This window comes from Phoxinus phoxinus (genome assembly GCF_949152265.1).
Source record: "Phoxinus phoxinus genome assembly, chromosome: 12".
NCBI lineage: Eukaryota > Metazoa > Chordata > Actinopteri > Cypriniformes > Leuciscidae > Phoxinus > Phoxinus phoxinus.
The window spans coordinates 19,053,158-19,080,892 of NC_136887.1; the positions used below are offsets into that span (position 1 = coordinate 19,053,158).

Here is a 27,735-nt window from a genome sequence, read left to right on the forward strand (position 1 = left end):
AGAGATAACTTGTTTCCATTGTGTGGAACCACTTTCCATGATAGAATCAAATTCAATGAAAAAGTTAGTCAAATAGTAAATATACTGTGTGCTCCTAAATTATAAAGTGAAAAACACAACACCATCATGATTATAGTTGCACTACTTGTAAATTCAACTAATTTCTCAGTGAGTTGAACTGTATCACTGTATCATACAGCCTTTATTTTTAAGGGACATCTAAAATTAGATCTAGCTCATAAAGAAAAAAGTTTTATAATGCCTTGAGTGGCTTTTGTTTGTGATACGATAAGTGATTAGAGCCAATATCATTCATAGTATATGACCTCACATTACTCATAAGAACTTCATATTCAAAGCACTGAAATGTGGAAAGGATCACATGCACTTCCACCCACATCTATTCACACTATGCAGAAAACAGATTGTATATGTTTCTGTTAATAAATGTCAAAGATCTGATTACTGGGCCCAGATGTATCCTTTTATGTCTTTTGTGGGTGAAGATCATTTCCTAATTTATAAACCACACGTTTAAAATTATACTGATGACTTTGGAAAATGTGAGCCCTGGCAGAGGGACTGAAGAAGAGTCAGTGGGAGTGGAACTGAGGTTAGACACTGCAGATAATTTGAAACCTGTTTTTTTTTTTTTTCCTGCTTTGCAGTTAAGAAATACTTAATAATCAGCAGTTTCTGTTGTAGACAGTCCACACCAATATTTAAATGATAAAAGCTGTTTTGTTTTGATGTAAAAGATGGCTTATGAGAAGCACAAAACATGGTGGCATTGAAGGTCCAACAATTAAAAAAGAAAATGTTTCACTGAAACTCTCACAGATACTGTATCTATAAATGCTCTCTCATCTACAGCCAATGCACATTATTATTTAAACAGAAGTTAAAGGAGATCAACTGCAGTTACGAGAATATGCATCAGAGACCACCACTTAGTGGTTAAAATTAGGTCAGAATTTGGTAGCTTCCAAAAGCAAAAACAAAGAGCATGTCTTTCATGTATTTTCGAGGATCTTTCATAGATGTGGTAAACTAGAATTTTATCAACCTTGATTGTCAATGAACGAAACGATGGCTCACAAATAACAGGTTTCATGTTTCTCCTGTGTTTGTATTCACAGCTTTGTAGTGTGCATCTGTTCTTCACTGTGGTCCGATATTTTTTAAATAGGTTGTGTAGATATACAACATGTGACTTTATTTCCTGTGGTTTGGACAAACAGAAAGTTTAGGTCCCCAAAATAACATTGCAAATGTTAGTGGATCATGTTCATAGTTATTTTGTTGCACTACACCTACACTCTTTAAAAAACAAAAAACAAAAAAAAAACATACATATATATATATATTATATATATATATATATATATATATATATATATATATATATATATATATATATTTACATTTTGTTTTGTTTTGTTGCAGAGATGCCATAATAAACCATTTTTAGTTTCCCAAAGAACCTTTCAGTGAACAGTTCATAAAAGAAAGATTTTTTAAATAATCTAAAGAACCTTTCTCCAGTAGAAAGAACTCTCATATCATTTGTTTGCAAGGTGTCACTTTGTTTTATATTTGTATATATTGCAATGGCATTCATACATTTTGTGGCTTAAGTTTTAATATCAATTTATTTAAAACCATTTCTTTAGAAAATATTTATTGACAAAAATCTGTTAGGCCAAAGACAGAATGTTGAATCTGCAGATTTTGAATCATGGAAAGACAATGACCTTTGAGCAACAAAAAAAGAAAAAAGAAATCTGTGGCCTCATGGAATCCATTCCTTCCTTATTTACGCCAAATTGCGTACAAACATACCCCGTTAGTCTCAGCCCATCTGAAAAGGTGACATCTATCAGGAAGTTGCATTCAAATGAGCTCAATTGCATTCAGAGCAGCTCTGCAGAACTGCATGGGTGTCACTGGAGTACACGTCTCTTCTCTTGTCAACTCGTCCTCTCTTCATCATGATACACACCTTTCACAGTAGCTACAATCCCCCACCGGTGCCTCCACGGCCAAGGGACAGCAAACCCCAGCCAGTGGGAAATACACCTTTGGTCAAGATTTTGTCATTGATGCTACTGATGTTAATGATGCTGACCTTCGGAGGCTTCCTCTACCTGTTCGAGAAACTCAAGCTGGTATGAGCTGCTCTTCTTTCTGTGACTCTTTACTCTCACATTTGTATTTATTCACAGGTGAAATGGTAGGAAGAAACTAATTAAATGGAAGGTCATGTTATATATATATATATATATATATATAAATATATATATATATATATATATATATATATATATATATATATATATATAAATACATATATATATATATATATATATATATATAAATACATACACACCCACACACACACAGAAGAGATTTATTACTTTACATTTAGGGCTAATTAAGGGCTAATTCATTTTAAAGACAATTAACAATGCGTCTCTGCATCAAGTTTACAAATGCATTTTGAAATGTTAGCTCATTCACTCAAAAGAAAAATAGACAAGAACATTGGCAGAATGGTACTAAACAAATTGACAAAAGTATATCATGAAGCCCGTAATGATGCTGCTAATTATTTACAACCATTAGAGAAACACAGAGGTGAAATCTTGATTATTTTCGCTCAGAATAAACAGACTGATAAGACTAAAAAGGCCTGTTCTCGATGGTCTATTTCCTGGGCCGTGTGGTTTTATGAGCAAGGCAGCATGCTGTGCATCAAAGAAACATGCAACAAAAAAACAGCATTTCGGTGTCAAGAGGAAGCTATTATGCAATCTCATTGTATGAGTTATATGCCAAAGGAGTGACTCAATAACAATTCACATGATTATTACCACATATAAGCATTAGCAATTATGAAACAACAACATAATTAAATTGAAAAGAAACTCCAAGTACAAAAGTACAGATATATTGCCTTCAATCACCAATAATTGATGTTTAACTGCTTGTGGCATAGTTTGATAATGATCCGGATAACAGCAGATAATTTTGACAATTTAACATAATTTAGCTGACGTCTAATTCCTTTATAAAAAAACATTCTCAACCCCCTGAAAATCATTGTCTTATCCACACAGTGGTTTTAATGTGCTTTATAACACTATGATAAGATGTTTCTTTTTGGTGCTGTTTGGTACCAAACATTCTTTAAGCATTAAGGGAAACAAATGGTTTGTCTTTTTCCTTCATCAGCTGCAGCCCCATGGGAGTTATAATGACTTGAATCATGAAGACATGACGAACCTGCGGAGACTAGATGACTGCGTGAAAGACAAATTGGGTGAAGACTCAGTGGCAGAATGTAGAGAACTGATAGAAAATTATAAAGAGGACTTAGAAAAGGTATACATTTATGTCATATGTTTAAGTCATGCTTTTCGATAATCCGAGATCTCATGTGAATCATTAAGCATAATAGAAATAACACGATAATATTGTTCACAACTAAAGTACCATTACTTTTTCTTCATCCCAAAGATTTCACAAGAAAATAAAAAAGGTAAGAAGCATTATAAACATTATCTATAAAATATATGTTTAAATACAGATTTTTTTTCTGTTGATATTTGGGTTAGCATGGTTATCTGTATGTTGGTGCCTGCACCAAAAAAACTAAACAAAAACAAAACTCTTTTTCACTACATAAAAATGTTTGCTTCTAATATTTAGCAAGCAATTTGGTGTCATTCTAATTTTGATATGCTATTTTTATATAATTCTTGAGACCTAACTGTTGTTGTGTAATTATTCGGCAGTGTCCAGATTAGCTGCAGGGGCGAATGGGGCGAATGGACCGGCTGCACACATGGTTCTTTTGAACCTACATCAAGGTGAATATAAGAACACACAATACCTTTTCAGCCTATTATACAATATATTCAAGACTCATTTAGTTGCTATTAAACCAAAACATGAAATAAGGGTTTAAGACAAGCGAATGTGAGACGATAATGGAATCTTTCTTGTTTGAACACCAACAGTTGCTCAGAGTCCAGAGTTCATGAGGTCAAGCAACCTTCGTTGGGATCTAGACCATTCAATGTTACATGAGGTAAAGCTCAGCAGCAAAAGGGACATGTTGATCATTCAAAAACCTGGAATCTATTTCATCTATTCCCAAATCACCTTCTCCAAACGATCCAAAAGTGCATTAAAGCAAGCCATAAGGATCACCGGACCCAAGAAACAGGAAGACAAGGAGGTACTCAAGGCTTTTTGCAGCTTGAACGACATCTCATCAAATTTGTGCACAGCCTCCCTGGCGGGGGTGTTCCAACTACAGAAAGACCAACAGCTCTATGTTACAGTAACAAACACCACCTTGGTGAACAGGGACTCCTGCAGCTTTGGATTATTCAAATTACGGTAAAGAACACTCTGGAACTGATACGGTCAAGATGGAGATGGATGATACGAGCCAGTAAGGGAATTGACTGGATCAATGGACTATATTTAAATGGATAATTATACAGTGATGCACGTGGCATCGGAAAGATTTCATCTCCAAAGTGCACCTCTTCTCATTGACGTCAAACCACAATCCAGGTTCAGGACATAGGAAATCATGTAAATCTTTCTGAATATGGGAACATATCAACCACTAGTGGTTTCAAACCACTAGTGGCAGATGTTTGTATGATATTATTTATTGCTTATATAGTTATTTTGTTATACTTTTTTTAACAACAATAATAATAAACTATTGAATTAATAATAAAATATATTTATTTAGGTATACGCTTGACAAAATTTTACTTGATGTTCAAATCTTACCTTAAGTAGCCTATTTATTTTTAAATTTAGGCAACAAATTATTATTTAAATCTGTTCCTGCTGACACTACATATTCAAAAAAATATTTGTAGTGAACAAATTTTATACCAATTTTCTTTTTGAAAAAAAAAAGAAGGGATTTGGAACATAACCATATATATGGGTTTCATTCAAATTATATGTTGTAACTCTGAATAACAAGAAAGCCCACTACCACACAATTCTCCCCATAACCCCAGCTAAAATTTTGAATATTATCAGCGATGTTTCCAATGAGCTGTACAAGTGTTTCCTAATATAGCGGACATCTATGTCTACAGGTTGAGATAAGCTCTATTCTCAGAGTTTGGAAACTAATGTGTAGGAAGAGGTTGAAGAGAAGGGAGTGCACTAAAGCCTAGTTCTGTTTTTACCTACAATTTGATAACAACCATGAGCTGATTTTTGCTGTGCATATTTTACAGCATTCCACCCTCCTCCATGGAAACAGTGAGTTTTAGATGACAAACATGTGCTCTTTTCAGAGCCACGCTGAAGCCTCTGCTTACAGGAAGTTGTCAGCCTACTACACTCACTCCAGCTTGTACATTTACCCTGTCCCTATAGCAAAAAAAATCCACATCACACATACGAGTAGTCGTCCACATTTAACAAGGTGGAATTTCCTCGTTTAAAAAAAGATAAAAAAGATTTTAAAAAATCAAATATATAGCTAATTAACATGATGTTATTTTTATTAAAACAATTCCTTATTGAAATGATGACAACATTAAAAACACAAGCACTAGAAAACAAACAAAAACAAAACAAAAATGATAGATGCATAAGCACTTATATTGCATAGATCAGCTCCGCAAAAAATAAAACTTGTGTTCTGCAGACATGGGCACTTTTAAGAGAGGAAACAGACAATGGACAACATTCTTAAACCCTCATTTATGATCTCCTGAAAGTGCTATTATTTTTTTTCCTGACACATTCATGACATTATGAGGACAAAGTAAGTTCCTTTCATTGATATTAGTAACCACCTGTAGCAAATAGCAAGTTTCCAAATGGTACTATGCATACTCAAATAACCTATTGACCACTTCAATCTGTTCCACATAATACACACATTTACCACTGCAGATGTTATAACTTTAGACACATTTTAAAACTTCAGGAGTTTCCATAACAACAACAATACAATCAGGGTTAACACTTTAAAATAATATTTAAGGCTATGTGTAACACATGGCATGCAAGGTTAATTGCTGGAAAACAAACACGCACACAAACATGAAATAGATTCACACAGTACCACAGTAACAGAATTATATTTGTGCACCTCAGAGCACCTCTTATTGCCTAATTGGAAGAATATATTATACAGAATACTCCTTCCAAGAGAAAAACTGGCTCTTGAATGAATGCACAGCAATTGTAACCAGTCGCATATTGCATTGAATTGCCACAGCAATGTTCCATAGTGGGTTTAAAAGGAAAAAGAAAAAACTCCCCACCCAAGGTTTGCTCATCTTTACAGCATTTTGTATGCACTTCTCCACAGCTTAAGACGGTCCCTCCAATCCAAAGCGATAGAAAGCATTAGTCACGGTTATGATCGGCAATGATTCATTGAAAGGTTAGCACTCCAGACAGGGTCATTTGTGTAAGCGGCCATGTAATTACTCATTCATTCAATGTTCAACTTGTTACAGTAAATCTGGCAAAAGTGCCGAAAAAAAATCTGTACCATGTATGCCAAATATGACTATGGCAGAGTAGGATTGAGTAAGAAATGTATTGCACTGCACCTCCAGTGCACTTGCTGACAGGGAGGAGTTTGTTGGGGGGGGGGGGGGGGGGGGGGATCCATTAAGAACCACATTTGTTGTGTACTACGTACACTCGGTTTTCGAGTCCTAAAAGGGCCCATAGTATCAAATCCACAAACATACAGGATTTTTTTTTTTGGTTTAAGATATATATGAAATGCCTCTAAAAAAGGAGGTTGAAATTTCTAGTAACACTTTACAATAAGGTATCATAAGTTAACATTAGTTATTATGATAACATTAAATATAGACATTAAAAAACAATGCACCTTACATTTTTACAGTATTTGTCAATCTTTTTTAACCTTAATAAAAATACAACTGTTTGTTTGTTCATGTTAGTTCGCACTGCATTAACTAATAATAACAGATTCAACTTTTGATTTTATTAATGTATTAGTAAATGTTGAACTTAACATTAACTAAGATTAATAAATGCTATAGAAATATTTTTAATTCTTGGTCCATGATTAAACAAATTAAACCTTATTGTAAAGTGTAACCAGATTTCCTACTGTATTTTTATCATTAAAAAAGTTGATATGGTTCTTTTTGCCATAGTATTTATGATATATACATATTTATACTGTATACAAGTATATATGATATACATACATTATATGATGTATTGTATTATAAACTTGACTATTTCTGACAACTATATCCCTGATAGCTTTACACTAGTGATGATTATCAGAAGCATGATTATGTAATATATAACGGCTGTTTTAGAAATACTGTGCACCCATGTTGATGCGAGTGACTGTCTGGGGAACACGTTCGAATGGGAATACACTGAATCTGAACCTACAGTTCAATGACATATTACAGGAATTGAATTCAAAACCATCAAACTAAAAGGAAAAACCAAACTCATTTCAAGATGGCAAGTAGGGCATCTCATGTCAATAAGGTGAAACCACAAATCTCAATCTTGTTCATTTGTGACCTAAAAGCTACCTCAAGCAACAGCCATTTTCACATTATAAAAGCAGAAATAGGGCTGAAAAGAGTAATACTTGTGGATATGATGGAGTACTGTAATGTTCAACCACAAATATCTTCTCCAGCACCATTAACAGAATATATTCACTTGTGCAATAGTCGGAATGCTGTTAAATGGGCTGAATGTCATTGGATTTCTCTTGTCAATGACCAGTAACAGTCAAAGTGAGGCAGATATTTGTTCAGTTCAAAAACAAGAGATTCCACCATCTTTTCTGTGATGTTTCTTCTTGGAGTGCTTGAATGAACCGGAAGGAACAAAAAAAAAAGGAACAGTTGAGGACTGGAATCCGACAGTTATCTGAAGTTTTCCAATCACCTAATACTTCCTAAATAAGCAGTTCACTTGGTTTTCTAGAACAGTTGCCGTTTGTTCTCAGAAGTCACTTCACAGGAGTGTGAAGCAAACCACCCAGTGATATTCTTCCATATGGCGAGAAAAACAGAGTCGATATTCTCATCGGATCTTGTCCTTTTGATGAAAAATGGCTAAAAATCCCCAACATGGTGACTTTCCAAAAGCAATGTTCATTGTGTAATGTGATGGAGAAACACATAAAAACACATTTGTGAGGACAAACACAGACACAGAAACACATACATGCGCATGGCAAGGGTCCAGAGTGTTCTTTAGTGACCGCCTTCCTCCCAGGAACAGTCATTCTTTTGCTTGGCCAACCTCTTGACTACACGCTCCAGCTCCTTACGGGACTTCTGTTCCTCTTCCAGACACTGCTTCATCCATTTATTCTCCTACATTCACAACACATCCGGCATCAGAATATTACGGCATAACAACAGTTATAGTTCAGGCCCAAAAAAGATTACAATAACCCAAAATCGTACCTTTTTTAATTCATGGACTTCATCTTTCAAAGCATAAACCGCATCAACAAGACTTCTGCAAAACAATATATTAAGAAAATATTATTTAAAAGGAAATCAAAACATTTCACAGTGGAAATAAAGCACATGGAAAAAATTTGGGTTAAAAGTTTATTATTTTAAGGCAAGGTAGGTGGTTTGTTCCAGATTTTTTTTGTTATGCTGGTTGAAATTCTCTTTACATTCTGATAGTAATCACTAAGTTAAGTGATCTAAATGTATTTATATGTTTATATATGTCATCTATGGAAGGCATAGGACCATAAATTGTTCGTCCAATCATTGCATTCGCTCCGATACGATGTCCTACCTGCTTGTCAACGTATGTATTTTTAAACCTCCGCGCACCCTGATTGCACTGACATCACACATCATCCGCGTGTTTCATGCTATGCAGAGTTAGGTAGATGTAAGCCACCGAAACAGCAGCCACCTTTTTAACAATTCCTCCCGATCCAAAACAACGAGCTTATGCTGCGCTCACGCCATAACTACCATTATTTGAATGGAAGAGAAGGAAACCCATGACGTTATACTAAGAGCGAATCGTGACATGAATTTATGAGTTTCAATGGCAGTACTATCAATACCGTAATTAATCTGCAGCAGTCAGGTGATACAGGTCAGTGCTCTTTAAGTTGTTCATGTTCATTATTATTGTAATGTTATGTGCTTTGACACATGAGGTAGTTTAACGCGGTCTCGACACTTTTGTTTGCTCTGGCTAATGTTCATGTGTTTTGGAGGAGGTGTGGCTTTAGAGATGCAATGAAGGGAGTGTGGGATCTTATGCTTTCAAAGCTAGCTCGCTATTGCTGATCTCTCCGAAAATTGCCAACCCTACCTTTAACCCTCAATCCTGCACTATTTCTAGGTCACTAAAAAAAAAATCTAAGTATTTTCTTAAACAGACGTAGAGAACAAGATCACCTTTGAGTAATTCTGTTATCAGACAACTGAACATACTTCTCCTCTATGATCGTCTGGCCATTGCTCTTGATCTCTTCGACAATGATCTTCTCTTCATCTGGAAGCAGGACCTGGGGGATGCACTCCTTACGCACAGCTGTGTGAATAAATCAAAGCTTTTAATTAAACTATTCAACTCTATTAGCGTTATTAAAACATCAGTAGCTTAATTATACAGTACATGTGAAAGGCAGGTCTAACCTGTGGTGGATTGATGGAGACTGGCTCCAGTGCAATAGGCCTCAATCACTTTAAGGATCTGGGCATCCTCCTCTAGAGCTATTGTGCCTGTCAGTCACGGAAACAACAATTTCAGAGGGACAAACCACCAATATATTATGTATTTATATTTGTTCGTACATGCTAAAAGAGAAGTTGGCAAAGCTGCTTGTGAGATTTCAAAACCCTTAATTCTGCCACTACGGGGGCCATTTTTGTGACGTTATATAGGGAACTTTATTTATCATTTTAATATACTTACTTTTTCTAATCAGCAACTCATCATCTGATGGTTTTCTCTCCGCTTTTCTTTTTGGGAGGAACTTCTTGATTGGTCTGGGGCTTTTACTAGAGTCCTGAGGAAACAGTCTGGTGTTAATGAAGTAACAGCATCTGCTGAGCTCAGAATAAAACCACTAAAACTGCATTTAGCAGAGCTTAATTTGTGTTCAAATCCAGAGCGAGGATGCTAAGAAATGAGACCAATAAATGGTAGCTTACATAAGTTATGACGCCATTCAGGATAATTTAAGAGCAAATTATCAGGGACTCATGAATAAAAACAATTCGCAGTTGAAAGACCCTTGTCTGTTTTGTGAACTAATTATTTTAGTCAGTCATTTGATGACAGCAGTGTCACTGGGCTGCCGCCACCTATTTCTCAAATGCTAACACCTCGGAGTGAGTCATCTAAATGAAGTTATTTTAACCAACTTCATTAAATTGTCTGAAGGACAATTTATTTAAAGACTAACCTTTTTTTGTCTGCCAATGTTACGATGACAGCTTTAATAAATATGATGTTAGGAACGTGTTGATGAATATATCTTTTTTAAAGGGTTTAACTTTAAAACATTGTCACTGACAACCATTCAGTTTAGTCACAGCTTTAGCAAGAAGCCGTCAAGCATCAGAAGTATAAAAGTTAGATTGAAAGTTGATTGACTCAAAGACTTTTCTATTAAGAAATATGCACATACTAGGCATGCTTCACGAAGAATGGCGTTTTCAGTTTGTATGCTCTACTCATACATCAAAGTGAAAGTAAATGGTGGAAATAACTGAAGAGATATATGCACATGTTCACAGTTTACAGTAATGTTCATTACTGATGAATCAATACCAACAGAAGTGAAAGTGGAAAAATATTAGCGAACTGGTATACAACTCATAAACAATACATTACGGCCCTGAGATATAGAAAAAGGTGAATGAAGTGCTCGGTCTCTCGAATGATTTTCGAAGGATGCTAACCCTAACCTAGATAAAATAGTAAAATGACATGACAACCTGCAGCAAAGCCTGGTTTAGGAAAAGTCCTCTACACCCAACAAATTGCCATTATGCAATGCGGTACTTGCTGCTCAGAATACCGGGACATAAAACAGAATCATGCAGCATGATTGGAAAATAATATTCCTTCTTACGTTGACAAGAGAAGTGCCCTTAAACATCACCGTAACTATGAGTCATTTTGCCATTTCTATGAACAACTGAATGGCAGATACTGATTCTTTTGAAAATCTAAATTAAGCTTACGATCAACATAAATTCTCTTGGGGCTTCGATCACTCAAGAAATTGGACCAGTCCCTTACTTAACTGCACTCACAGGTTTAAGGTTTATTGCACAGGTAATCAGGTTATTTTCTAAATTCTGCCAATACACTACTGGATCTTCAGATGTATTATCATCTGTCACTGAGAAAGCTTTTCATCGACTTGAATTTTCATATTTGTGGGAAGCAATATAATGTATGAGCTTAGGTCCATATTTTATTGACATGATTAAAGTGATGTTTTCCAACGCTTCAGTAACCGTGGCAACAGCTAATGTATGCCTAAATCCCCTCGAAATCACTCGAGATAGTCTGCAAGACAATTCACTTTCCCGATTGTTTATTTTTTCCCTGGAACACTGCTGCAGGTTATTAGACCACCAAATATGAAACCAATTTAAATGTGCCGTTATGTTTTTCCGATATGAATCTCTACCTCTTTATATAAATCGTCAATTAATTAATTTTAGAATCTAAAATGGTAAAGAATAAAGATCTTCACATTATACTCATAATGTAAGTCATGCCACATTCTTAACATCTCTTTAGTCAAATGGTAAAAAAAGTCATTTAATATAGTCATTTTATATATTGATTCCCTGTTTTCACAGACAAGGCTTAAGATAGTCCCAGACTAAAATGCATGTTTGAGTTGTTTTAACTGAAAGCAACTTAAATATCTTCAAATAAGTCAGTGCCATCATTTTGTCTCAAGGTGCACACCAGTAATGCTTTTTTCCCCCCAAGACACGTTTATGAAAGCTACTTAAATGCCTTAAATAAACGAAGGTCTAAACCTGGCTTAATCTAAGCCCTGTCTCTGAAGCCAGGCCTATAAGTAGTGTTTAAGGTTGTACATTTAACTACAATTACAATAATAACACACACACACGTTTGTGTCACTATATTATTGAGGACATTGCCTAGACTTCCATTGATTTTATATTAGGTTAATGAACATAACCCTAAACTAGTGAGGGCCAGTAAAATGATGTCATAACATTTGACTATGTTAGTGAGGACATTTGGCCCATACAAGCATAGCAAAGCCTTTACACACGCACACACACACACTTTAGAAAAAAAGCATCTAATTATGCCGCGTCTTGCATGTACATTGCATAATGTCGACTCTGACTCAACTGAAGTGTCAAGTACCACCAAATGGAAAGTATGTTTATGCAAGTCTGCTATCACACTTGTCGAGAGCAAGCAGCTTGAAATGAGTAAAGTGTGGTTTGCTAAAGAACCAATCTAGCTTTTTGAAACAACTGGACTGGTGTAGGACTGGACCAATGAAGTGGTCTTGAGATGCACATTTTACAGTTTTTAATTGACACGGAAACTTAAAAATGTGGCTTTAATGGCAAGGAAGCAGAGGGAGCAATGGCCAAATACATATATATATATATATCTAGTGAATGTTTACATAGACCAACATTTAAAAAAGAATAGCATGGAATGGAAGTAAAACAAGCAATATATTGACTTCTAAAGGCATTTCAGTATTTTACTTGTCTGCAATGATTATGTAATCTCTGTGAGTGTCTTTTCATTAATTAGATTTTTTACATTTCATGCAATTAATGTGTTTAAATCGGTTTAAAAAGTCTCAATCTTAAAAAATGTACGCATCTCAACATAGGGTTGTGCCTACAACTGCCTACCAACATTTTGCCGTTGTATCTGAACTTCCTTCCAACTAATAATTAAATACAACATAGCAAAGAACATAAATGATAAATAAATGCAACTTGAACAAAGATCATTGCATAGGGAGGAGAAGATACAAGGCAAACAAAAAGACACCGGAAATGAGTGGCTTGCCACAGAACGAAAGAGAAAAAAAACAGAAAAGCATGGATATAGCGTGCAACACCAGTGCTAGGCAAGCACACAGACACGACCACACACATGTACACACACAAAAAACACACAGATTCACATCTACTCTTACCTTCAGGATATAAGACATCCTCTAAAGAAGCAGAAAATGGAGAGAGAGAATGAAGATGTGTATGAGAATAAAAGAACAGCCTGATAGGAATATGATGGAAAGATCAGTGAGAGGTGAACATTAATTGTTGTAGAGAAACAGAAGATTTCACATGCATTCATCAGTCGCTAACACCCGTTGCACAATCTTGTAGAGATGCAGTGCACATTAGAGAAGTTCGAGTGGGCTTTGGGTAGTGTTAGCTAATATCCAGCTCAAAGACCACTAAACATTCCACTTAAATCTGAGATAACACCTCCACCGCAACTTGAGGTAAAGAGAAAGATGGTGGCTTGCAAACTTACAGTCAGAGTAGCTTTGTATGCATCGGTTTCCTGTTAGGACCACCAAGAACGCACAGAGGTAAATTACGCTCCCACTCAAGATCTCTTATGACTATTTTCCAGACAGCATACCTCTTTATAGCCTAGCGCAGCGGAGGGCTTGAGGGGCGGCGCTGGTCTCAGGCAGCTTAAGGACCAGGGCTTGGTGACCTTGGGGGGTTCGAGAGGGCCTCGGTTAGCCACAGGAGTACCGAAACCGTGCAAGTGGTGGGACAAAGTACCAGTCATGGTTGGAGGCTTACCCTCAACACTCTGCAAAACACAAGAAAATAACGATTCACCTGTAGGAACGCATCATTGGGAGTGATGTGTTAAAAAACCCCAAAAAACATTGACAATTACCTTCAACATTGTTCCAACTGGACTGCCTTCCTTGGTGTAAGCATGAAGATGTTCTAACCACTCCAGCTGCTCCTGTGAATTACTACAGAACACCATTGTGCGATCTATTGTGCCCCCTAAAAAACACAACAATGAGAAACAATGAGAACCAGATAAACTGTTTAAACACATGCTTCTTTGCATTACATAAGTTTTGTTTGGAAAGTTCCAATTAAAAAACACACTACTGTTCAAAAGTCTGGGCTCTGTACATTTTCGTGGAAACTGCAATACATTTTTTTAGGATTCTTTTATGAACGAAGATAAAAAAGAACAGTACTTATTTTAAATATAAATAATTTGTAACATTATATGGCCACACTCACACTGTCAGACTTTGGGATTAGCATTTACGTACAGGTGTGAGTTTTGAAATGTCTATCTGTATAAACATGCATTGGGAGCCAAGCCAATATTCAATAATCACAGTGACAATGACCGAAGTAATATTAAAGACGGCAATGTCTTATCACTTTTGACACGGCAAGTGTCCAATAGAGCCGCAAGAACAGACTGGATCTAAAACGTTCAAATGACACTCAGCCCTTATTTCCATCCCTGGAAGTTACCAAAACCACACATGAAAACCCGCAACACACGGTCAACGCGCGTTTGTGTAGCACAGAGCGGCTCTCTCGCACTGTATGACTGACAGACAACAAGTTGTCCAGTCCGGTTCCGTTCACACAGCGCAAGTTTTCCGAGAATGTGGTTGTGAGTCCTGAAAATTTACCACTGTGAGCTTGGTTAAAGAAAGCAGTTGTCACTAGACTCACTACCATAAATAACCGTACTGTGTGTGAATGTAACCGTATTAAGGACTCAAATACATGACTGACAACTGTATTCTGCTGCTGTGTATATGTGGCTTATATGCGTTGACTTTTGATTAATTTAATGAATCCTTGTTGTAATGTTTGGAAAGACATGAAGGTGAGCAAATGATGACACTATTTATTTTTGGGTGAACAATTCCTATAAGAAGTCACTTGCACATGCTCATTATTTGTTAGATGAAACTATATTGCTGCCTTGTTATAAAAACAGGTCAAGAGACAAGCGGTGATGAAAAAAGCAGCTATAATGACACAGTTGAGAGTATATTGCTCTGTGACCTCTCAAAAAAAGAGACCTCACTAAAACTGTTTACATGGACCGAAACAAACCTGTGATCTCAAAGGCATAATGGCCAGTGTCTGCATCTTCTATGTGTTTGGTTACAGTGGTTCCTGTCAGTGGCAGACGCCCCTATGAGACGAGAGTGAGACAAATGAGTGCACTGCGCTTGACTTTTTCATAAATAACAGATGCTGATTATGTACCTGGATGAACACAACAGCTAAAAAAAAAAAAAAAAAAAAAACTCACCTGGTAAATGAAACCACTCATTCTTGGGCTGGCAGACAGCATGACTAACACATTGGGAAACAGCATGAAGTATTTCTCTTCTTTTTCCTAGAATAAAACAAATGTACATTATATTACATTCAGAACTTCTGCACAAATTACATCAATGATTAACACTACTTAAAACAATCACATTGTTCATGGCACAGATGCAGGTGTATGGCATTATGGCACCTTTACAGCAAACAAACACAAACATCAAATGTCTCTATGTTACACACACTTTTGGATTGGTGAACGGCTCTATTTTTTGCTACATTGATTACTCACGATGAACAAACATCGTACCTTATTTCTAGCAAACCAAGATAAATTTCAGCTAAGCAAAAGAGAGAAAGAGAAAGGGAATACGATGAAAAGAATAGGAGGGAAATCATCTTAAATGACTTTAGTAAATAAATTCTTTCATCATCCTACTATATTTCCTTCAGCTTAGCCCTCCTGATGTTATCAGGGGCCTCTATCAGACCCCTCAAACAACACTGTTTCCATTAACCAGAATCAGAGGGGGCTGAGGTTCAAGTTGACAGCTCATTCAGATGACCACAGATGCAAAACTTTGCAGGAGGATTTAAGCTGTTGACATTTAAATATTTTCCATTCATTAGCTAAAACAAGTTACATGAAGCAAAAAATGGGTGTGGCTCTGACCATTCTGTCTAAAAGGCCATGATCAGCACATCTATGCAAAATAACTTTGTTTTGCACAACACTTCAATTAATCTTGACAAAATAATCACTCCAGCCACTTCAAAGTTTATTTCGAAATTGTGCAAACATGACCAAAACCACTAACATGCATTTTGCACAAAATAAACAGTGATATAACCACGCTGCTGTGAAAGCTACAGGTCGGGTTTAGATACCCCACTGTTATTTCCTAGTTCTAACCAACTTCCTCACCTCATTTGAGCTACTCTGCATGTGGACCTGTGACATGTAGACCACCTGACCCAGTGACTTCATGCTGTCCCCCTCCCAGCCCCGCACCGGCTCTGACAAGATTTGCAACTCAAGGTTCTTTCTTTTTCGCAGATCTTGACACTGAGTCTGAAAAACACAAACAGATCAATTCAGTGAAACAAGAATTAATGGGATACATTTCATGTGTTGCATTTCATAGTGAGGCAGGGAAAACACGCACTGAAAATGTAACTGGTTCGAAAAAGCATTGTGTAATAGTCAAACATTAAGACTGATTCACACCTAGTCTAAAATAAGTTACCATCTGCAATTAAATAGCACTAAACTATAAAATATTTTGTTCATAATTCTCTGATAAACATCTCAATAACATAGTAGTGAATTGTTTGACATCCAGAATACACACAACCGTTCAAAAGTTTGGGATCAGTAAGACTGTAAGTCTTTTATTTATCTATGACATACAGTGATACAGAAAAATAGTAATATTGTGAAATATTATTACAATTTAATTTTTTTTTCTATTTTAATAAAGTCTTTACAGTCACACGATCCTTCAGAAATCATTCTAATATACTGATTGCCTTTCCAGATTAAATGTCTGTTCTTGGTCTTGGATTTTGTGAAATACATTTCTAAATAAATGCGACTTATATATGTTTTTTTCCTCTTCATGACGCATTTTTTGACTGATGCGACTTATACTCCGGAAAATACATATATATAGTACATGTTTACTATATATATATATATAGTGAATCAGTATAATCTGGATTGTGGTTGTAACATTATAAATGTAATGTGTTTAATGCATTCTTGCTGAATAAGATTAATTGTTTTGAACGGTGGTGTATGAATAAAATATTGTGCATGTTGTTAGTGCTGACTTTTCAGATGTTTAGAGTCTCTGATAAGCATCTAATAACTTGATAAACATTGATAAATAGTGGGTTACAATGTTTTTAAAGTAAGTTTAATGCCAAATGATTTTTACTGTCAAATGTATAGGTATATTCAAAAATGTAATGTTTTATAACAATAACTTGGAACAGGAAAATATATTATTTCAAATGGTCACTTCAATGTTACATTCCATTCATGTTCCTAACTGATGCTAAATCACCAAAGCGACTTACAATAATGTGCGCAAATCATCTCATCAGCAATTACCAATATAGCTAACTGAGAAAACATAGGTAAAGGGGGAAGACCAAATATACATGACACCTCCACTACTGAGACCTAAACTATGAACATGGGACTCTCCCTTACCTGTCAGAAAAAAACACACACAAAAGGAAACTGAAAAAAACACATGAAACTGTTCCATAGAAGTCAACGAGTAAAGAAATCACCTACTACTATAATTTTCTATGCTGATGTCTGACATGAAATGCCATTATCTAAGGAATGACTCATCTTTCCTCAGTCTTTTTTATATTATAGAGACTCTCTCGTAAACCTTAACCTTTACATTTCATGTAACAGCAACATCTCCTCCAACCTGTAAAGTGCAGTGAACCTGCTGTGCGGTTTAGAGATGAGGGTAAGAGGGAATTGGAGAGAAAAGACTTTGCACCATGACAGGAAATATCTCACATTGGTCCATGAGAAGTGAAAAGTCAAAAATGCTTTAGTTGCCACACAAGCACCAAAATTAAATGGCAAATATGACAGAGAACTGTGACATACCACAAGATTTTTAAAAGCAACTGTTGCTTTTAGAATGTCACTGTAATCTGGATGCGCTTCCTACAAGAAAAAAAAGAGATAATCTGTTAATATTATATTATAAAAAACATATTAAAACACTCAAGGCCATCCATGACCTTAGCAGCTTGCTGTTACCTCCACATGTCGCTCAAGTTCCTGCAGGAGGGTGGGATACTTGTCGAGCCTCATGAAGGGTTTGCTCAGGCTGGTGGTCAGGGTCAGAATACCAGGAGCACTGGCACCCTGACTCTCCATGAACTTGTCCAGCTCCTCACTGTTCAAGGAAAAACTGTTTTTATTTGAAACTGATTTACATTACATTTTAATGTCGAAAACAGTCTACCCCTATATTTCAACAACTAACTTGAATACAGTTTAAGAATTGCTAAAAACTCATCACAACTTATTACATATAAATATACACTACAGTTAAAACGTTTAGGGTCAGTAAGATTATTTTAAAAAATAAATAATACTTTTACTCAGCAAAGATGAGATAAGATAAGAAAGTGACATTTATAATATTACAAGATTTCTATTGCAAATAAATGCTTTTTAAAAAACTTCCTATTAAAAGAATCCTGAAAAGATGCATCATAGTTTCTTCAAAAATATATATAAAACATAAAAAAATGTATTAAAAAAACACTTTCAACATTGATGATAATAAATGTTCCTTGAGCAGCAAATCAGCATATTAGAATGATTTCTAACAGGACTGGAGTAATGATGCTGAAAATTCTAATTTTAAAACTTTAAAAATGTAAAACTTTAGGAGCACTTATAAAATGTATGTTTTTGTTTTATAAAATAACACATGTGTAAATGAAAAAAAGAAGAAGTGAGGTTTAATCAATTTGCAATCAGGTCAACAACGCATTCTCATATAAACATAACAATAGCAAATGTTTTGGGGAAGGTGACAGAATGGGTGAGAAGAACACTCATCACTAGATGCTGATTTGTGATAAAATACATTTAGACCAAAGATGAATCATCTGAACGCATGCCTTGAGTACATGATTGAACAATGGAAAATGCTGCAACAATGCTGCAGAGTGATATGCGAGTGAGCAAACAATCAAAAGTCTGTCTTCTGCCTCCATCAGCATAACCACAGCTATAGATATCCTGTTGGGTTAGTGCTGTTTCCTGTGTGTATGAGGCATGCCTTTTCACTCTCTCCTTCTGTCGTGGAGAAAACTGACAGAAAACTGACAGAAACCTTATTGTAATTCATCATACAGGAAGTGTGTAAAATGTGGCTCAGACAATTCTGAATAGCTGTGAAGTTTAAGTACAAACCAATAAAAAAACACACACCTTGAAATGGAAATAGGGCAGCAGTGTTATATGTAAAGGCAGAAGAGAGATTTGCTTGTTTAGTCACTCAGCTCAATGTGACATAGGAGAATCAAAGCCTTGTAGTGACACCTGCTGTTTCACCTTCATACTTCAGAAAACATTGTACTGTACATTAACATATAAAGGCAAAGTGTAATTTCTGAGCCACTAGCCTCAAACAAAAAATTTTTGTAAGCGCCATAATCACAGTTTTACAAATTTTGGGAAGTCAACCTATAAATGGCACATTAATCATGGGAAAAGTAATCATGGTCGTTTCTTTAATGAATAATGTGGAGATGTGCTCAGAATATAATGATGTATTGTTCTTTGCAGCTCTTTGTACTACAATCCAGACTTATCATTAATACTTCACATTTTGTCACATGCATTTTTAGAAATGAAATGACTCTATAGTTGATCAACGCATATACATAAAGAACATAAAATATAACAAGAACAAACCACATTAAAACTTATGTCAAACAAGCATGTTTGAACATCCTTTTAGCATACTTGATGTGCTCTGCATGTGCGTTGATCGATGGTTATATGTGAATAAAAGCCTAATTAAAGGGGTCATGACAAATCAAATTCTGTATCATTAAAACATCATGCAAACGTCATATTTAAAATATTGTCCTCCTCCTTAAAAAAAAAAAGCATTATGTAATCAAGCTCCAAAAACCCAAGCGCAAGTAAACAATTTTTAAATGCTTTGACTGTAAATAGCGGTTTTAAATGGATAATAGGGATGTGCACGAGTACCCGAACTTGACAGCGACAATCGATCAAGAAAACGATGATCACTGCAACTTTAGAAAAAACATATTTATTTTTTTCTGATTGGTTATTGCGGGATTTAGTGCGGTACTTGAGGTCTAAATGGTTAGTGTTAGGACAGCATGTAGTCCAGACCAGCGAAATACAGAGAAACTATGGATTTGAAAGCATGCAGTGATGCCTGGAATCACTTTAATCATGAAAATACTTTTGCAGTGGCAAGCTTCCATATACATTGCATTACAGTGAGAACAATATTGTAAAAGAATGTTGTCAATTCTTTGTGCTTTTGTTTTGTTGCCCGTGTTTCAGCGTTGATGTTACGGGAAAGAGCGCATCCACAGTGGAAGTTACACATTCAGACAAAAACGGTCAAGTTCACGTGCGCATTTGCGTCATTTTGTGCAGATGTAAGTTGTAATATGACTTTTATGTTGTATGTATCAGATTAATCTCATATAGAATGCATTTGGTTGAGTTTATTAACCCACTAGCAAAGCATTTCAGTTTACACGGTGTTCATTCACTCTTCAGAATCAGCTCAAACAGCATGCCAACATCATTGATGATGATTGGGTTATTTGAGACAGTCCTATTCCTTTTAGATGTTTGTTTTTCAAAAAGATTGATGCATTGATAATCTATGTCAAATTGTCAAATTTTGGATTGTAATATTTTTTTTAGTAAAAGCATGTAATGTTTTTATTTGTTAAAACTGCAGTCCGTAGTTTTTCCTCTTTGTCGCCATTTTCGAAATCTGCAATTGCAGTTATTAGCGGAATTATCAACTATACTTGGGTTGTGCCTTGGCATGGCACTGTGTGGGTGAATCCAATGTTTTTAGGAGAATGTGTGGCTGTCAGTCACCGCGACGGTGTGGATACTGTCCATTCGGAATCACAGATTCTTTTGGAAGTATGGCCAATATAAGAATTTTCACCGGAAAATGTCATCTAAACAAGTAACATACACTTTTGATCTGAGCAATTAAATTAAATCTAATGATCACTTATCATATCACGTCAAACCGTGAAAATTATACTTTGTTCTCAAATTGTTAATGTTAACAACATCAGCATTGCGTGACTACATTTCATGAGTATTAGGGCTACCTGTAGTTCAGTTTCCATTTCTGTGCAGTCTAATTTCTAAATGTCTAAATGTCATAGCCTACCAACAAATTAATGTTCCTTAGATCTGGTTCTTACCTGTGCAGCAGAACAAAAGCCTTCTCTGCGTCTGTTGAACCCCTTTCAAAACAGAGTTCACGCCACCTTTCAAAAGCCCTTCCGATATTTATCCTTGTTTTTGCATGTGCCCGGTTGCAGTCTCTTTTTTTCTGTAGCCACTCCGAAGTCTGAACGAAGTATTTTGCATTTTACAACGGGTGAATCTCCAGTTGTCACTGGTGATTGTCATTTGAACCTTTCTGGATCCACCATCAAATTGATAAGTTTAATCATATCAAGTGCTGTGAGAAAAGGCTACAAATCTCCACCTCCAACATCCTGAATGAGCGTTATATAAATATGAATAATAATCGTTGCAAATATATAATACTTGATTAACATTATAAGTGAACCTCAAGGATAATGCATCCTTGTCATGACCCCTTTAAATATGTCTTTCTTCATAAGACTTCATTTGAATTAATTTATACACGCCTTTTTATGCAATTTTTAATGAAGGAAGGAAATTAACTAAATTGAGGAAGGAAATTAACTAAATTGTTATGGGGTTTGGAATGACATGAGGGCGAGTAAATGACGACAGAATTTCATTGGGTAAACTTGCCCTTCAACATCTGATGTTTTGACACACAAAAACTGATGACAATTATGAGACATTGAGTGGACACCGACCTGTGATCAGTCAGCACACACACTGCAGAGGGATGACTGGAGCAGTAGGACAAGTACAGTGTTCTGATCTGACACATCAGGTTCAGGTAACAGCCACCAATCCGCTGCTGGCCCTCTGGCATCCTATAAAGCAAAAATGATCAGTCCGGATAATTACTTTCTTACATGCATTATAAATTATAATTTTTTTGAATGCCAAACACTCTAGGTTTTGAAATGTTGACACATTACAAATTCAACACACAAAGCCACCACCAGATGGCGCCGTATCATCCAAGAGTCATTGGAGTCGTCAATATGCTCTATAAACACAGAAAAACAGCTCTTACTTGGAGCACTCCTCTAAGGCAAGACACAGTCCCAGTTGGAAAGAGAGGACGTCTTCTAAATTCCCATTCAGACTGGAGCAGTCCGCACTAGAGAGCCTGCAAAGAGCAGACAGAAGAGTCATTGTGCACATGGGTTTTCATTGACTGACCCAGCTCCCCGAAATGTCAATCGGCTTTGATATCAAAGGGTCCCTGATGCCATGGTGACGTCTGTGTTTTGCTCTTACTTGTCGCTGGCCTGTAGAGGCCGCAGGTAGCAGCCAAGTACCGTCTGCAGTTCTTTGACAAACTCTCTCTCATGCTCCAAGATGTCTTGCACCACCTAAGAAACAAACAAAGCATTCAAATAAGAACTTACAATTATTTTGTTATTATGTACATGTGGCATTTGTTCATGAGTTTAAAGAACTCACCACATTGTAATAATTTTTTGTCAGCTGAGGAACGTCAAATCCTTTTATCGATTTCGGAGATATTGGTTTCTCTAGTGAAACAATAGAGGGAAAACTTCATAAGAATGTCACTGTTTTATTCAATTATGTTTGCTAGGACAAATTGTTTCCAACAATGCTAAGATGTAAGAGAATATCTTGGATTGCCCACTCACCACATGGCTTGACATCTCGGACATAGTTGCTAGGGAACCAGCCGGTTTTGCCATTAAGGTTTCCCTCCCACCATCCACCTTCCTCCTGGCGTGTGACATGGATCAGGTCGCCCTTGTTGAAAGACAGCTCGTCCTCATTGTTCTGCTTGAAATTGAAGCGGGCCTTTACCATCACCTGCCCACCGCCTCCATTCTCCGACATTTCCTGGAAAGCAAAAGTTAAAAAATGTCAGTATGCAGTCAACTGGGGCACAAACTAACTGATTTTTTTAATTGATGGTTTACAAACTACACATATACTTATGGGGTGTAACCATATATTGTTATATTGATACATCGAAAATATAAAAATACTACGATATGTATCAGTGAAGTGAAGGATATGTAGTGGAATATAGAGTTTTATCCAAGACTGAGCTTACTAAGTGTGCTCCGATCAGGATTTTTTGAGCAGGTCGTTTTGTCGTCGTTTTGAAAATGGGGGAAATCCCCCCCCTTAGGTGACTCTTGTGGGGGCATTTTATTTATTTGAGGGGGCCATCTATTTTTAGACATTTTTCAAAAAATATATAATTATCTCACCTAAATGTATGATCATGCAGTGCATTTTTGTTTTTACAATTGGGCAATTTTTGCCTGATTTCAAACTCTGAATTTAATTCACAAAAAAGACAAGTAAAGAGTCAGTAATAAAATAAGAACAAATAAACAATTTTCAAGTAGTACTATAAATAAATATAATACAAACAAAGATACAAACAAAATAAACCGTGCTTTAAGTTTTTTTTCCCAGGTAGGTCTAACAGTAGAATTGAGGTAAGAAATACAAAAGAAATTTAATAAGGAATTAAAATGTAAAATAATACTGGGTGGTCTTTCTTGAATAAATGAAATACAGATTAATCCTTACAAATAAGGTTACAAATGTTAGTCATTCAAGAGCAGTGAATATGTCATGTTTTTTTCTTCTGTCTTTTGTTGTTTGATTAACATTATAGAGAGCAGCAGAATTATTAGGCTGCTGCCACTTTAAGAGCTGCACTGATCCAATATACTGTTACACAACTTTCTCAACTGGTCATTTAAGACAAAACCGACTGGGTTTACGTGCGCTTTGAGTGTGGATGAGCATTCCGTCTCTAGGAGAGAGTGCAAGTACTGAGTGGTTTAAACACTGGCAAGACTTAAAAAGAAATGTAAATTATAGAACTTTAGTGATGATCCGACACTGCCATGATTGTGCAAGTGGCATTTCCTGTGTCAACTGTGCAGCTCGCTTATAGTGCAGACAATGCGATGTGCTGATGTGACAGATTGAGACGGTGCCGCTGCGCTGCATGTCATGCCATACCTCTCACTGCAGGCGTGACTTTATGCATCGTCAGCATGAGATCGGTTTATGAGATCGGCCTTTATAGAGACTGCTGATCAAACTTCCCAAAGCAATTATCGGCGCATAGCCATTTGCATGCATAGTTCCCCAAAAATTAAAATTCTGTCATGTATTTACCCTCATGTCGCTTGAAACCTATACGATTTTTGTTCATCTTCCCAACACAAATGAAGTTATTTTTTATGAAACCTGAGAGATTTCTGTCTCTCCATTTAAAGTCCATTCCCCTAAAACTTAAAAGATCTCAAAAAAGGTTACAGAGGCACACTAAAAATAATCAATTGAGCAGTTTAATCCAAGTCATCTGAAGAAACACTTGCTATATGATGAACAGATTTACTGATCAATGCACATATTGTAGTATGACACTGATGTTCAAATGAGAACGACATGAGCGAGTAAATTAATTAGAATTTTGGATGAACTACGCCTTTAAAGTTTGGAATCATCATTTTAACAGGCCTTACAATTAGAAAGGTGATTGATTGCACTGATCAACTGAAGCGGATGTATAATAATGCAATGGGGGAATATTTGTGGGTCCTGATATGTCCATTTTATTTTAATTTACTAATATAAGGTTCCTGTATTATTTTGCATACATGTAGTCAGTGACAGACTTTAGTCCTGATGAAAGTCTGTGTGCCGAAACGTGTGTGAAATAAATAGTATTCTTTTAGCCACATTCAGATTATTTTGACCTCTCCACTTCACAAGTGTTGCTGGTATTGTTTAAAAACACTCTTGTTTTTTCCTTCCATGCACCTAGTTGATTTTGTGAAGTTGTACCAGAATAGCCATACATCAGTCAGTGAGAGTTGCAAGAATATTAGCCAAAAATAATTACGTATTTTCAGCTTCAGAATCATTTTATTCCAGTATCACCATCGCCCTGTGCATTGGCGACCAGGAACAAGCCTGTTCAGGTCCAGCCCTTTTGTAGTACCAAATTTAGCATTTTAATCAACAGTACATTTTGTTTGTCAGTTCAGAACCGTGAATTGTGTCGAATCGAGTGTGTCGTTACACTCCTACATGCTTACTGTGATTTTAATTACTTGGTGATCACAACACCATTTTAAAGCGGTCCTATTACGCTTACAGGTCTACTAAATACGTTTACATCATTTAATGTTCATAAAACTTAAAACCCGCCTTCTGAAAAACCCGGTCTGCTCTGATTGGTCAGCCAACCCCAAGTCTGTTTTGATTGGTCAACCGTTTTGAGTGCGTTTCAGAAATGTCACGCCCCATACCAAGTCAACCAGGCCTTGCCCCTTTTTTACACACAGGAATTATATTTAAATCAGGAATATTATGACGTGTACATTCCTGGAAGAAAACTCAAGATTACAATGGAGGCATTTTGTGCATGAAATCAGTGTACGGACGTTTTCACAAACAAATCATGATTCACCAAAAACTTTCGCACAAAAATGTATTCTAAGTTTAAAAAAAAAATGTATGAACAACTGAAACCACACCTACACGAAAAGCACTTTTTTGTGATGCCTTATAATCGTGTTAAGTTATATTTCATCTTAACATGACAATATTATATTGTATTACACAAAATTATAGAATAAATGTATAAATGATACAATTTAATTTAATCTTAAATATATTTCATCATATACAGTTAAAGAGTAATATAAGCTGCGTTTTAGCTTCAGCTGTGAGGTTTCTCTGAATAACGCAGACATACACGTACAGCTGGCTAATGAGAGGTCTGTAATCGGAGTTTGTATAAAAGGTGTTTATTGAGTTTGAACTGGTTTCCAGAACGGCACGGCATTGCTTGAGAATCTGGCGAGAGAGCGTCTACAGAGAGCGGCATGTGTTTGACGAGAGTGATGAAAGGCTGGAAAGGAAAGGTTGTGCGGAAAGCCCTTATATGGAGATGGTTTTATGCAAATGACTAACGTTAGAACGAGATTAAAAACAAATTCATGTGCGTATGCACGTTTTGTGAATTAGGCGGAGATTTTTCGTGAGAGGTACAAATACGAAATAATCCACGCAATTATTAGTGAATGAGACCCAATGTTTTGAGAAAATCTTAAGATCCTGAACAAGCCCCCAATAATGACAATAAGTGGTCAAAGGGAAGCAAGTTGTATTATAAAATTATTAGGGCAGGAATTAACAGTAATAATTAACAGCATCTAGCGATTTAATTATTAATTTATTTTTTCATGAAAATGAATATGAAAAACAAACTTTAAAGTGAGGAAAAACTGACAGCTCTCATTCAAACTGAGTATTGACAGAGACAAAAACATCACCAAACACTATATAAGGCTACGTTCACACTTAGTGTGGTGTGAGCCTCGAAATGTCCCGTTCACACGACAACTTACAGTAGCGCCTTGAAAATTGGTCTGTAATGTTCTCCTTCGGTCAAAAACCTTTTCGGCCGCAGAAATTTCAGTGCATCCCTAGTTTTCCGAGAATGCGGTCGAGTCCCAAACATTTACGGGTGTGAGTTTGGTTATAGTGACAACCGTATTCTGCTGCTCTATGAACTTGGTTTAAGAGGCACAGCTAACAGTCACATTTATTATAATGGGTTTATGTGAATATTGTTTTAAGCTCACTCAAATAAAAAGTTATTACCGGTAATATTTCGATTGTTCTGTAATTGTTAACAAATGCTAAATAAAAAAAATATTTTACAGTTTAGTTCTGGCTTTCAATTATACTGTAATGTTGCTATAAAACAATTTAAATATCAAATTATTAAAACTGTCTTTAGATTGTTTTCACAAAAATTAAGAGACTCACTGTGAAAATAAGTTTATGACTACAAATTTCAATGTTGGGTGTAACTATTTTTTTAAGCGATTGCCAGCTCTAAATAAAACTATATAAGTGGTGGTAAAATTGTTATTATTCACATTATTAAGTTATTATTTTACATGTTATGAGGTTAGAACAATACTGTTATAATAGAGCAGTGAATCTGAACTAATTAAAATGATTGCTTAGTAATTTTATGTGTTTCTTTGCAATATATAGTAGAAGTGACCCTAATAAGCTCACCCAAATCTAGATTTTCTTAAAGTTTTCCTACAGATATCTGAATAGCTTTCTAACTAGGTATGAATTTGAAGATTAATCTGTCATCTATGTTATGTTCCTGTCATTAACAGATTTTTTTTAATGACAAACATAAGATATTTATAAAAGACCAACTGTAATCAGCATTTACGTCACTGTTCAGATACTTGCCACTGCTTTTGACTGCCTCCGCAAGGACCTGCTGGACTTCAAGGCGGGAACAGCTTGTGAAGGGGTTGACAGGCTACTAGGAGAGGCACTGGACTGTGGACATGATCTATTAGGGGTACAATCTGGACACATGGAGAGAAAAAAAAAGAT

General features: G+C 35.9%; 2 protein-coding genes across 4 annotated transcripts in view; one reads left to right on the top strand and one right to left on the bottom strand.

Annotated features, from left to right (window-relative positions):
- The first annotated feature begins 1,891 nt into the window (after positions 1-1,891).
- cd40lg (CD40 ligand) lies at positions 1,892-5,603 on the top strand. The gene is made up of 5 exons (XM_079630359.1): positions 1,892-2,168; positions 3,235-3,384; positions 3,520-3,541; positions 3,798-3,872; positions 4,023-5,603. Exons 1-5 carry the CDS (start codon positions 1,992-1,994, stop codon positions 4,409-4,411), a joined length of 813 nt encoding a protein of 270 aa, XP_079486485.1. The 5' UTR covers positions 1,892-1,991; the 3' UTR covers positions 4,412-5,603.
- arhgef6 (Rac/Cdc42 guanine nucleotide exchange factor (GEF) 6) overlaps positions 5,534-27,735 on the bottom strand; it is a 31,472-nt gene continuing 9,270 nt past the window's right edge. Inside the window, exons 4-22 of one of the 3 annotated variants that reach the window (XM_079630357.1) lie at positions 27,586-27,707; positions 22,962-23,166; positions 22,768-22,838; positions 22,582-22,676; positions 22,355-22,450; positions 22,026-22,148; positions 18,172-18,310; positions 18,016-18,075; positions 16,303-16,449; positions 15,361-15,447; positions 15,159-15,240; positions 13,954-14,069; positions 13,684-13,863; positions 13,229-13,249; positions 9,976-10,069; positions 9,696-9,782; positions 9,492-9,591; positions 8,487-8,541; positions 5,534-8,393 (exon numbers count right to left, since the gene is read on the bottom strand). In XM_079630357.1, the coding sequence (XP_079486483.1) occupies positions 8,271-8,393; positions 8,487-8,541; positions 9,492-9,591; positions 9,696-9,782; positions 9,976-10,069; positions 13,229-13,249; positions 13,684-13,863; positions 13,954-14,069; positions 15,159-15,240; positions 15,361-15,447; positions 16,303-16,449; positions 18,016-18,075; positions 18,172-18,310; positions 22,026-22,148; positions 22,355-22,450; positions 22,582-22,676; positions 22,768-22,838; positions 22,962-23,166; positions 27,586-27,707 (2,003 nt within the window). In that variant the 3' untranslated portion in view covers positions 5,534-8,270. Of the gene's footprint in view, positions 8,394-8,486; positions 8,542-9,455; positions 9,592-9,695; positions 9,783-9,975; positions 10,070-13,228; positions 13,250-13,683; positions 13,864-13,953; positions 14,070-15,158; positions 15,241-15,360; positions 15,448-16,302; positions 16,450-18,015; positions 18,076-18,171; positions 18,311-22,025; positions 22,149-22,354; positions 22,451-22,581; positions 22,677-22,767; positions 22,839-22,961; positions 23,167-27,585; positions 27,708-27,735 lie in introns of all 3 variants that reach the window. The other 2 variants (XM_079630356.1, XM_079630358.1) reach the window with 2 other exon arrangements.

Excerpts from the sequence above, each read along its gene's own strand:
- cd40lg (XM_079630359.1), top strand. The coding sequence starts at position 1,992 with ATGATACACACCTTTCACAGTAGCTACAATCCCCCACCGGTGCCTCCA. Across the intron at positions 2,169-3,234 it reads TGTTCGAGAAACTCAAGCTG|CTGCAGCCCCATGGGAGTTA; the intron begins GTATGAGCTGCT and ends TTCCTTCATCAG. Across the intron at positions 3,385-3,519 it reads ATAAAGAGGACTTAGAAAAG|ATTTCACAAGAAAATAAAAA; the intron begins GTATACATTTAT and ends TTCATCCCAAAG.